The sequence below is a fragment of the Calidris pugnax genome, unplaced genomic scaffold, assembly GCF_001431845.1.
Source record: "Calidris pugnax isolate Ruff unplaced genomic scaffold, ASM143184v1 scaffold219, whole genome shotgun sequence".
Classification (NCBI taxonomy): domain Eukaryota; kingdom Metazoa; phylum Chordata; class Aves; order Charadriiformes; family Scolopacidae; genus Calidris; species Calidris pugnax.
The window spans coordinates 12,888,149-12,900,653 of NW_015094507.1; the positions used below are offsets into that span (position 1 = coordinate 12,888,149).

General features: G+C 39.9%; 1 protein-coding gene across 2 annotated transcripts in view; it reads left to right on the plus strand.

Moving 5' to 3' along the window:
* The first annotated feature begins 296 nt into the window (after window positions 1–296).
* The window catches only part of USP45 (ubiquitin specific peptidase 45), a 49,670-nt gene continuing 37,461 nt past the window's right edge, over window positions 297–12,505 (plus strand). For both annotated transcript variants that reach the window (XM_014964630.1, XM_014964631.1), the window contains exons 1-5: window positions 297–315; window positions 6,703–6,812; window positions 8,947–9,116; window positions 10,718–10,821; window positions 11,307–11,407. In XM_014964630.1, the coding sequence (XP_014820116.1) occupies window positions 6,713–6,812; window positions 8,947–9,116; window positions 10,718–10,821; window positions 11,307–11,407 (475 nt within the window). In that variant the 5' untranslated portion in view covers window positions 297–315; window positions 6,703–6,712. The remainder of the gene's footprint in view (window positions 316–6,702; window positions 6,813–8,946; window positions 9,117–10,717; window positions 10,822–11,306; window positions 11,408–12,505) is intronic.

Sequence of the window (12,505 nt, forward strand, 5' to 3'; positions counted from 1 at the left end):
TCAGCCTGCCACCTCACACGCTGTGCTGCAACCACGGTTCCTTTTCATCACTCGCTATTAATTTACTATTTCTTCTTCCTTTTTTCTTTTTAGGCTTCCCAGACTTAGCATTTCTCTGGAGTTCATCCTTTGTTCATATTGCCCTTCATTTTCTCTTATGTCATCTTGAACAGCTTTTTTTTTTTCCCAATTTTTGTCCACATGGTTATCCTGCCAAGGTCCTAGGAGTTCACAGGTTATTCTCCAGCTGTTTCCGTTGTTACACCCTCAGATTTTTCTGTGGTGATGGCACCATTGCATCAGTGTTCATATCATGTGAGTGCATAGTCTGTCAGCTCTGTCGTCTGAGTGCCTCTTCACATACAAAGTTTTCACTTGCGGGCCAGCATCCTGAGTTATAAGCCATGGCTCTTTTTGTCATACTTCTGTGTTTTGCTTTTTAAACTGTGAATTTGTAGGAAAAACCATGTTAGGTCATGGATGCATCCACCCAGATGTTTTTCCCTCTTGGTGTGTTCATGTTTTTTTTTAAATACATTTAAGGTGGGATAGAGGACATAAGCAAAAGTTGCAATTTGCTTTATGAGTTTGGATGTTGGCAGATATCCCTGAAATTTTCCATAGCAAAACCTTTATAAGATCCTAGCAAAAATATGTCATCAAAATACTACTCCTTTTGCCCACTCAGTCCTTTAATTTCCTTTAGTCATAAGCTCAGTTACAGAGTTTTTTCCTTCTTGTTTCTGGACACATCTGGTTTATGTTCATCCTTAGAAGTAATCTTTCTGCGGCAGGTGGGTTTCAGTAGCAACTCTGAGGGGGATTGTGCAGAATGAAAGCATGGTGAACGTTGATAGACCATGTTTAGCTTGGGAGGCTGGTTAAAAAGGATTAATAAAAGTGAGAAATGCTATGGGATTTTTACCGTCACTTGCGAAGTTGTATCTAGTGGTCTGAAGGCTCTGTCTCACTCCTTGCGCAAAGAGTACATCGGTGTGTCACCCTGTTAGGACTGTAATATAATGTCAGGATTGGCGTTTTGAGCTCCAGTGACGGTGTAGGATGTGTGATGTGCCTTTGGGCTAGGGAATCTTGGAGATGACACTTTCAGAATTTCAGATGACATTTTCCAGGGGAAGAAGTGTTGCTGCCACTACCAGTCAGCAGTTCTGGTCCTTTTACTGCTCTAGCAGGCAGTGGGGGCTTGTTTGCCACAAAGGTTTCGGTGGCTGTCAGAGCGCTGAGCTTCCTGGCCCGCTGATGGGTGACACTGCCCGGTTGCTAACCGTGATGGATGCAGTTGTTGCTCTGATTGGGTGACATTTGATCTAGCAGCCAGCAAGCCAAAATGCCACAGGTAACGCTCGGAACAGACGTCCAAAATATATCAAATTGCAGCTTACATCAAAACATGTAGCAGTTCTGCAGAGGATCTGGCATTACTGACCTGCACGAGGCTCTGCTTTTTGTACCCTCACAGTTACGCTGAAGCTTGTAAAGCCCCTTCACAAATGTGCTATGGAGCATCTCATGGCCTTTGGACTTCATCTGCACATCTGTGCTGTTCCTCAGCCCCTTGCTTTGGTGGTAGGCTGCTGTTGGCAGCTGGGCAGGTCTGTTAAGTTACGTGAAAGTGCTAGTTTTTGAAATGCTGTGTTCAGCGCGCTGTGCCCTTTCAGTGTGATGCAGGGGTTTTAATTGGAGAATTTGACTACAAATGGTGAGATGGTTGGTATTTAGGATACCTCAGATGAATTGAGGGATTGAGGTAAAAGTGTTTGCCCCAGCTACTTCGAATTCAGGTGCTCACTGATGGAATGATGAACAGCACTGGTTTCACAGTTAACGGCCAGTCCTACTGGGAGAGTCTTACCGGTATCCAAAATAGTACCTGGAGACTGTCTGTAGGCTCACTTGGCTGTATTTCATAGGGTAAGTATGCTTAGATGAGCTGGTGGCTCTTAGACCAGTCTTATCTTGTTGTTTGCATTCTAGTAATGGAAGCCTAATCAAGAATCAGGAAAAATGTTGTGATAGGTATCACACAGGTAAGAAGAAAAATGTGGTACTTGCCTGAAAGATCTAGCAGCCTAATTATAAGACAAGGGAAGATGTGGATCTTGGCAGGTGGAAGTAGCGGTATGGTAGTAGTCAACACAGCAGGTTATTTCTCTAACATACTGATGATCTGGTTTGGGCTTCACAGAATCATATCAGAGAATACCAGGTTGGAAGCGACCTGAAGGATCATCTGGTCCAACCTTTCCCAGGAAAAGTGTGGTCCAGACAAGATGGCCCAGCGCTCTGTCCAGCTGAATCTTCAAAGAGTCCAATGCTGGGTTTCATAGTGAAGCTACAGCATGGGAAAATTCACTAAGGTGGCACATTTCAAAATTTAGCAAGTGAGCTGTAGACATTGTAGGAGGAGGGACTCAACCTCTAAATAAGGAGTGTGAGATGATGAGACGGGAATAAGTTTTCAGAAGTCTAGACAGTGAAGATGTAGTTTGCTTCTCCACCTCTCTTGCATAAAGATGGTATGAAGAGGAACAACCTGTTTGGTTTTGGTTTGGGGCTTTTTTTTTGGTTGGTTGGTTTTTTCTCCAAAAAAAAGTGAATTCTAGTTCATACTACCCTTTTATCTTTCATTGGTTCTAGCTCTGCTGAGTTCCACTAAAATACAAAACTTTAAAAAACAACAGTTATTTATTTTAGAACTACATCCAGCTATTTTTACTTTCTAAATATAAACTTTATGAAGAGGGTGCGTTTCTAAATATAGAAATGTTAATGCTGTTACTTATAGACTCTTTCAGGCATATCTTATGTTTAAAATAGCCTTGGATTTAATGTAACAAATTTAGCATGTTGATTTTTGGCACTTTGTCAAATTTAAAGGTTTTAAAATTAGGTAGGCAGATCATTCTGCTGCTTTTGAAGTGGTTTGATCTTTCTAGAAAGGTGGAAATGAGCAGTTGTAGCGAGGAGCTTTTGATCTTAATCAGCTTTTTGTAGGCAGACTCCCATTAGGAGTCTTTCAAGAAGTAAAAAGTAAACCGAGAATAGCAAGTGATGATGATTATGCTTCAAACTCTTGAATGCTGAGCTAAAACAATCTGAGCACATTTGGCAAGGACTACTTCTTAGTTTTGTATGAAATGATTGTTTATAAGGAAGAGATTTAGCTCTTTCTATTTTTAGTTGTTTCCCCATGAAACTACATAATCTTTGCTTAAGGTTTTTACTGTGGACCAAACAGAGATCAGGTTGGAGTTAACATACCCTCTGAACTCAGCTACTGTTATCACAAAAATCAGGGTTGTTTTTAATTTCTCAGGTTCATTAGTCAAACATCATTTACACTGTGACTTGATTTTGTGCATGTGAAGTGAGAAACTTACCATATTTATTCTTCCATCACAAAAAGAAACTTACAAGTGAGGATGCATAGAGGCTTCTTTCTGCTTATGCATTCAGAGGGAGAGTCTGTCTCCTGTAGGAGACTCCACAGTTGATGACAAACTGATGACAAATAGCCACAAATTACTCACTGAACATATTCAAAAAATGGGAGAATGGGTTGGAAAGAGGCAAAACACGGGAATATTGCAACGGTTTTTAATCTTCATTGTGTTGAGTTCGTTTTGTGTAAATTATTTATTTATCCTCCACCTGCTTGTCCTGAGTGGTTTGTGCCTATGGTCAACAGAAACCTACAGAATTTCTCTCTTGCTTTTTTCGTAGCTGTATTTTATGCTCTCTTGGGTCTGTTTGTTCAGATTTTTCATTCCAATAAAGTCTTTTAGTTCCCATAAACTGAAACATTTGTGAGAACTAATTTCTGAAGCACCTTAGGTTTCTTCCTTGTTTATCTCAGTTAAATATAATAATCAAATTCCTGGCATAAACATTTTGATTTTGAAATGTTGATCGTGTTTTTAATTGTTAGATGAAATCTTTTACTTGTAATGTTTTTTGTCCCCAAATATACTGAAAAAGGGCAGATAAAGTTGATTGTGCTGCTTGCATCGTAGGTGCTTGCTGAGAAGCTCATTGCCCTTAGCCTTTCATACCACTTAAATGCTTTTCAAAATCAGGCACAAACCCTGGCTGGGTAGGTCCTTGATACGCTGTGGCTTTTCCGAGAGCTCACAGGTCAGTAAACATTGTCTGATGGATGCCTGTCTGTATGCGTGTTCATGAAAACTGATTAACCTAATGGTCCGTGTTATCTTTTGTTCTGCCTGCTCTTACTGAAAGAAGACTGAAAAGTCTCCGGGTGGCTCGGTGGGTTCCCAAACCTGTAGTGTGAACACCAGCTTCTTATGCCCAGCGTGCATTTCTAATGCCGTGTTGATTAGGTTGGGCTAGAAATGCCACATTTTCAGTCATTGCAGGTACCAGCTGATGGTTTGCGTTTTCCACATGTCCTGAAGGACCCTAGAGAGTGGGTTGAGTGGTGTGGGCTGTGTGTGCCCCGATCTGGATCCTGTCACCTGGCCTAGGAGCTGCTAGATTTCACAGGTAGTAAAGACTTGCCTGTAGTTCAGCTGGTCAGGCCCATAATTGTTCTTTCATGAAGTTATCTGAGCTCTCAAAATGTACTGATATGAACATGACTTTCATTTGGGTGAAGTCTGTGGTTTGGACAGTCTTACGTAATCTGTCCAAAGCTGAAATGAACTCGTAAATCCCTTACGTCAATGTTGAGTAACCTAAACACAACTATGTTCCTTTAGGGAGGACATTTTTGCTGTCTTTGCTATTGACTCTTTACATAATTTAGTGTAAAATCATGGGTTTTCTAACCCATGATTAAGGCTGTGTTGGCCTTACTATTTGATGGGTGTCTCTATGAGTCCTCCGCTCAGTGCAACAAGTGGTGATGGGTCATTTCACGTGAAGCTTAGATGTATGTGATAAGGTGCCAAGTTGAAGTTTTTTGGGTCTGAAGCACCTTCTCCTGCTGTGATGCTTGACTGTTGATGTACATTAGGCGTCCTAACATTTGTTCAATCTAAATAGTCAAGAGCTGGAATATTCAGATCTTTTTTACTGTGTGAATGTGAATTGTGAACCTAGAATATCAGCAAAGCTAAATTCAGTGGCATTGCTCACTTGCACGTCTAATAATTTGAAACTTTATACATTCAAGTACAGGAAATTTTGAAATCTATAATTTAAGAACATAATGGTATACAATATAAACTGATCGCCATGTAAATGTAGCATTCTGAAAAAAATGAAGTGCATCTTGAAGGGTTGAGGAGACATGAAGCCGATGATGTAAGGAAGCAGAGAGTAAAGATTTCTTTCATACTCTACAGAAATTCAGCTTGTCCAAAGTAAATCTCTAATCGATATATCCATGTAGAAAACCTCCAGCACTAGCAGTATGTGTGGCAGATCCTGGAACAGGATCTCTGAAGTACCGATTGCTTCACTTCAGTGAGGGCTGTTCAGATGCCAGTGATGGTGGTGCTCTGGTGTCGGTACTGATGGCTGTTCTGCTGGTTGGCTCAATGCATGAGAAAGGAGAGGGAATACTCAGTTCAATATACAGGTCAATTCCTGTGTCTCTCAGACATTTGGTAGTACAAGGGTCTAAATGGATATACAAAGAAGATTTAAAAACTTAGGTAGGCAACCTTTTAAACTTTGGCAATCTTATCTACTTGATCTGTAGCAAGATCTTTTGCTGTCCCCAAATATAGGGCATTTTAGAGGTTTCCTGTGCGTGAATGAGGTAGCACGATTGAAAATGGTACCGGTGGCTCAGGTGACATTGTTAACCTGTCTGTGGTACACAAGAAGATGTAATTTGTTTTTCTAAACACAGTGGCTCACAGGTTTGCAATGTATAAATTTGTGACTATCTTACATTCATATGCTTTGTATATGAAAATATAAATTCATTTTTATGAAGCACATCATTAAAAGACAACCTGTATACTAAGCCTCATAAGCTGTTTGTGTGATGCATAGTTATACTCCTTCAGTGAATTCATATTTGGATTTTGATTAAATGACCAGTGTGGTGAAACCTCTGAGGATTTAAAAAGTTTAGTGGAAAATATTTATCCTTTAATTCAGTTCCTCATGGGACTCCTTGATTAATGACCCAAATTTCCCGTGAGAGACTTCATCCATATGGCTTCTCTGATGTTTAATAGAGGGGTCGGCTTGCACTCCAGTATGTCCTCACTCATAGGAGAGGACACTTTCGTGAGATTTGGAAGACTTTTGTATTTTATTAAAGTGTTTGAAGTTGCTCAAAAGCTTTTAGGGAACGTGCAAGGATATCCCTTTCTTAAGGGAGATATGTTAAAGAAGAGAAGCTTTTATTTTAATGAAGGTTTTCTGATAAGGTATGGATGGAGCTCTGTAGTAGTTTACAATAACAAAAATAAAGAAAATCTTGGTATCTCAAATATTTAACACTGGTGTCTGGAAGTGTGTGTCCCCTGTAGCTACGAATACAATTCATAATGTCATGTAACGTAATTAACTGATCTTGCAGCTTTCCTAAAAGTTTGTGACTCATTAGTACTCCTTGTTACACAATAGCTGATATTAGTCAAAGCCTAAAACTATGTTCGTGAGGTTTGAATGTGTGATTTGATCTCATGCTTTTAGAGTCAAAACTCGAGATGTTTGCTGAAGCATTTGGACAATACAGCAACCCCTGTTTCTCTTTCCCAGTAAATAACAGATGCGGGTGAAAGATCCATCAAGAGCCAACCCCGAGAAAGCAAAGAGAAGCAAAAGGCCTAACAGGCCGCAGGATGAGGACTCCTCAGATGATATTTCAGGTAAATATTCTAAGTGATGTTTAGCCCTGAGGTTGAGGGCTAATAACTTCCATGTTGACTGATGAAAACCACAAATGAGCGGTACCATGAAATACTTTCTGTGTTTCAATTTGTAACAGAAATATCCCCAGTCAAGTGTTTATGACATGATTGGTTGTTACACTTCGTGACTGCCCAAAGGGCTGAAGAGTTGGTTGATCTTCAGTGACAACTTCTTTAGAGCAGGAGGACGGTCCTTTCCAATGCACAGAAGGTCAAGCGCGCGTGGCAGGAGGCTGCTTGGCTGAACAGGGAGCTTCTGAGGCCAAAAAGGAAGGGCAGAGGGGGTGGGAGCAGGTTTGGGCTGCCCTTGCATGGACCCTGGGTGTGCAAGGACGGGATTAGGCAAGTCAGCCTTAGTTAGAATTGAATCTGGTGAGAACTGTAAAGGGTAAGAAAGGCTTGTATGGATACTGTGGCAGTAAAAGGAAGGCTAGGGCAAGTGCAAACGTGCTGCTTGAGGGGGCAGGGGACCTAAGGACATGGGTCATGGGAAAAAGCTGAGGACCTCAGTCCTTCCTTTGCTTCTGTTTTCACGTGGAAGCTCCGCACTCGGTCCTCCCTGGTCCCGGAGCCTAGTGGCAGACTCTGAGATTTAAACATTGTTCAAAGTATAAGAAAATGGAGAGCTGTTAAGCAAACTGGACGTGCACAAGTCTGTGGGATCAGATGGGATGCATCTGAAGGTGCTAAGAGAGCAAGGTGATGTCATTGTGAGGCTACTCTCTGTCGTATTCATGACAGCAAATTGGGGAGAGGAGTTGATAAGCCAGAGGGTAGGTCTGCCATTCAGAGTCACCTAGGCTGGCTGGAGAAATGGGCTGGCAGAAACTGCATGGAGTTCAACAAAGGCAAGTGGAGACTTTGTCACCTGGGCCAAAATAACTGCACGCACTTACAGAGTGGGAATCAATGGCTTGAAAGCAGCTTTTGCAGGAAAGGTCCTGGGGGTCCTAGTGCACATGGTGAATACAAGCAAGTGGTGTGGCTTGTGCCTGCCGTGCGCTGGACTCTATTCACTAAAGCACAGGGTAAGGTATGTGATTCTTTCCGTCTTTGCAGCGCTTGTGAGACTTCACCTGGAGTACTTTGTCTAGTTGTGGGCTCCCTGTTACAAGAAGGACATTGACTTGTTGAACTGAGGCCAGTAGTGGATCACCCCCTCCAGGTTGTTATGGAGATAGAGAACACGGCGCGTGAAGAAGGGCTGAAGGGAATGGATTTGTTCAGCCAGAAGAGTGAAAGTGCAGTTTATTTCTTTGGCTGCCTGATAGGTAGTTATAGAGAGTGCAGAGCCAGACTCTTCTAGGAGGTTCACAATGAAAGGATTAAAGGCAATGACAAAAGTTAGGGAAAGGCAAATTTGGCTAGGTATGAGGAAAGTTATTTTATATTCACCTTGAGGTGGTCAGACAGAAAACTAATTTTCTAGTGAGTTGGTGTAAGCTCTGTCCTTGAAGATATTCAACGCTCAGCTGAACAAAGCCATCAGCAACCAGATCTAAATTTGTATTTGGCCATGCTTTGGATGAGGGTTTGGACAAGATGGCCTTCAGAGGTTCCTTCACACCTAGATCGTTATGTGGTATTATAGTGGAATTTGTGTGAAAAAAATATGACAGAAGAAAAGTGATTGGTATTCGTGTTTGGAACGGGCAGTTGTAGGGATGAATGGGTATTTGAAAACGTTTCTTTATGGATTGAAAAGGAGGTAACTGTCTGTGTTGTTATATTCAAAAACAGATTTATGTAGTATTTTACTGTTGACAAAAAACCAAACCAAAAAACAGGGAAATGAATTTTCTACGAAAGTAATCCTTGTACTTTTGTACAAAGCAGTTTATCTTTTTTTAAAAGGTGATGTTTATTGGCTTGGAAATTATTCTCATTATAGAAAGAGATCCTTCACAAAATAGATCCTTCATAAAATTCAGTATATAATCAGCAGCTGGCTGATTTTTCCTATTGTAGTTCTTTGCTATTTTTTTTCTTAATGTTGAGGTCGTTGAAGACTCTGCTCTTTTTGTGTACACGTGTTCCCTTTCCCAGCTATTATTTTTAATGGATGGAAGTGAGTATGTGTCCTTTTCCCTAGGCTTAACCTGCCAGCACGTGAGCCAGGCGGTGGATGTGCATCATGTGAAGAGGGCGGTAGCTCAGAGCGTCTGGTCCATATGTGCAGAATGTCTGAAGGAGAGGCGGATGAGTGATGGTGAGCCCGTGGCACCTTCAGACATCTGGCTGTGTCTCAAATGTGGCTCTCAGGTAAGCATATACTGTAAATTTACAGAGGGAAATTGGCCCTGATTTTCTAAAGGATACGACTGATGTGGATCCTGGTCTGTTTGACATCTCACTACCTTCGTGCTAGAAATGCTTAGCTGTGAGAGTCCATGCTCCAGCTTCTTCAGTGGAGTGGGATGTGGTCTTACAGTGTTGTCTGGGTTTTGGCAGTGTTCTGTGTTAGTTTTATGTGTTACAGTGCGGTTTGGCATCACAAGTAGTAAGTGCCCAGCATTTCCTCTGTTCTTCATCTGCCTGCTCTTGCCACTTATGGAGAATTGGCGCCAGGAACCGTGTGGTTGCAAAATGCATCCGTTCAGTTGGCTCATCTGGCAGAAGATCCTGCAAATACGAATGAATGGAAAAATGGTTATGTATATTGCTGAATCAACTTACATTGTGGGCACTCAATTGCTAGATTTGGTTGAAACCAGGGAGAGAGGACTGTGCTGGAGTGAGAATGCTGCTTTTTGTGGCAGCTAGCCATTAGACTGGATCAGTTATAATGTCAAATCGTGGCCTTGGAGTTTAAAATGGCAGGTCCTGACCCTAAGGGCTTGTGCAAGTTTCTGTCCTGTGAGTAAAGTAAAACCTGATACAGAAAAATTCACTTTACAGGCTGTGTCATGCTTGGTTCAGCTAATAGCTGCCTGAACAAAGCATTTCACAGGTTTCTTAGAGTTTCAGCAGGTGTTGCTGTAGTAAGGACAGAAGCCAGGTAATACAGGTAGGAGCTGAACAGATTTAATTTTGCAAAGAAACATGCTATTAGCAGGCTTCAGAAGATGGTTAACCAGATCTGAGGAGGACTCGTATACCTTGTCTCTGAAATCTTGTAGTTAAGGAAGACTTTTAAAAGGAGTTAAATCAATGTGCTTTTTTTCATGTTTATGTAGCCTCCAAAACTCACGCCTCATTCAGAGACCAGTCCTGAATCTCTTAAGTCCCACTCTGTAGATACTTGAAAAACTGCAAATGCTTTCTTTCAAAGTTGCTTTACATAAATAGTGAGTTCTGAGTAGCTTTTTTTGGTACAAAACCAATTTATGTGCCTTTTGCTTTCTGGAATGCGTTTGGCATTCTTAAGCAGTGAGGTTTACCTGTCCTGTCCTTTCCTTGATATTCTGTGGACCAAATATGCTACATAGTCATTTAATTCGCATTTTTGGAAGATAATTCTTACTTTTGTGAATGGCATAATTTGCTGTCTATTGATACTTACTCAACAGCTAGGAATTATTTCTATGAAGTTAAAACAAATCTGGTAATTTTCTATACTTTTAACTGATTTTTTCCAAGCAGAAGAGGTGAGATTTTTGTTCTGTGTAGTCATTTTTTTCCTTTATTAGTAAAAAGAAAGTGTTATTCATTTAAAAAAAAAAGAAAGGTTAAGTGATATGTTTATAATACTGGATTTTAAGAGTGTTATACTGTCTTAATCCTTGAGAATGCTAAATGAGTATTTAGGGTCCTATAGCTTACTGTTGGATTTTGAAAAGTAAGGTTTTTGCAGTTCATTTACTAATAATGTGGTCTTTCCTACTTTAATTTTTACCTCTTACTGTTGATGTTTCTATTTTCAGGGATGTAGTAAGAACTCAGAAGGCCAGCATTCTCTGAAACACTTCCAAACAGCACACACAGAACCTCATTGCATTGTTATCAACCTCAGCACGTGGATCATATGGTAAGAATGAGTGTGCAGGTGTTTGTGTGTGCTTGTATATAAGCACTACTCATGTGTCTTCTCATGATAAATAACGATTCTGACAGATAAAATGAATACTTTATATAGAGGAAAGGCAGGCTTTCCGGAGAGAAAATTAGTTTGTACTTAGCATTCTCAGTGAGGTCACAAATCAATACTAAGATAGAAGTCGAAGTCCATTGTGGTCTGTAGAGAGTTGGCTGGTTAGAGGAGTTTGTCCTTCCTGCTTGTTTTTATACGATTATTTCCAGGACTATAAACTGTGATTATTTAAATCTGTAAGTATCACAGTGAATTAGGGCTGATCTATAGAACAGCATATGTGGGATGAGAGAATTCAATTTTATTTATCTTTTTAGTGTGAAAAATTGTAACCAAGAGTTTAAGTAATTTGTGTAAGGTTGTTGGCCCTGGGAGGTGTATCCAGATATCCTGAATTCCGGTTTGTTTCTGCTTTTGTTTAGGTGTTATGAATGTGATGAAGAGCTGTCAACACATTGCAACAAAAAGGTTTTGGCTCAGATAGTTGACTTTCTTCAGAAGCATGGTTCCAGGGCTGAACCAAGTAAGTTTACACAAATAGTTTTATCTGGAGACTTCTGTAATGTACTGTCTTTAAAAATGAGCATTTCAGATTTTGATTCATGTTAAACATACAATTGAAAAATTGCATATAATGCCAGTATAATACAGTTTGTAATTACACTATTACTTGGGCAGTTAATGCCTGTCAAAATATAATTTCTTTTTTTTTCTACAGTATGATTACATTTTAAAAATACTTTGGGCACTGTAGGACAGTTTTCCCAAATTTTGTCTTTAATAAAGAAAGTTCATTCTAGAGAAGCTATTACCTTAAGTAAGATGCCATATAAATGAATGCACAACAACTATATAGAAGCATAAATTAATTTAATTTTCCTGGTGTGGACCTGTCACTTCTTAATTTTTTTCTGATTTAAATTTGTTTTCCACAGTTAATTAAATTTGTTTAAGTGGATTTTCTAGTACTCTATTGTTGGATGTAATGCTTTCTGTTCATTGATGTTATTGGGTTTTAATTGATAGAATGCTTATTTCTATTAATAGAAAATAGTATTAAATTATTTTCTTACACTAGGAGCCTACTGGATCTTGTCAATACATGTAAAAGTAGACAGAACTTTGTACATGTGGCCCTCAGCTGTCTACTTGTGATAATTCTGACATTATTCATCCCTACTGCAACACACTTGGCAGCATTTCTGGCTTGTGACTTAGCGCATTGGATTCCAGATTTTCCTCACCAAAAAACCAGCTTAAGTAAACTTTTAAAGCAGTTGGCTGTGGTTTTTAGCAGAGATAATAAATCTGTTTAGAAGTAAGAATGGAAAAGAACTGCCTTGCTGGATTAGACTAGGTATTCCTCTAGCTGCATGTGCGTAAATCCTACTGGTTTTAAGATATGTAACATACTTTTTGAGATGTAAAAAAATGAAGGGCCACCCAGAAATAAGTATTTTGTATTTTGATCTAATCACAAATTACATGTTAAATTATTCAATTGTAATAAATTGATAAATTGCTAGTTTTGGCATCTTTTCACTCAGAGCAGTGAAAATACAATGTGATTTCACTTTTGTTCACAACCAGTTTCAACTCTACGTGTAATAAACAGGTGTTG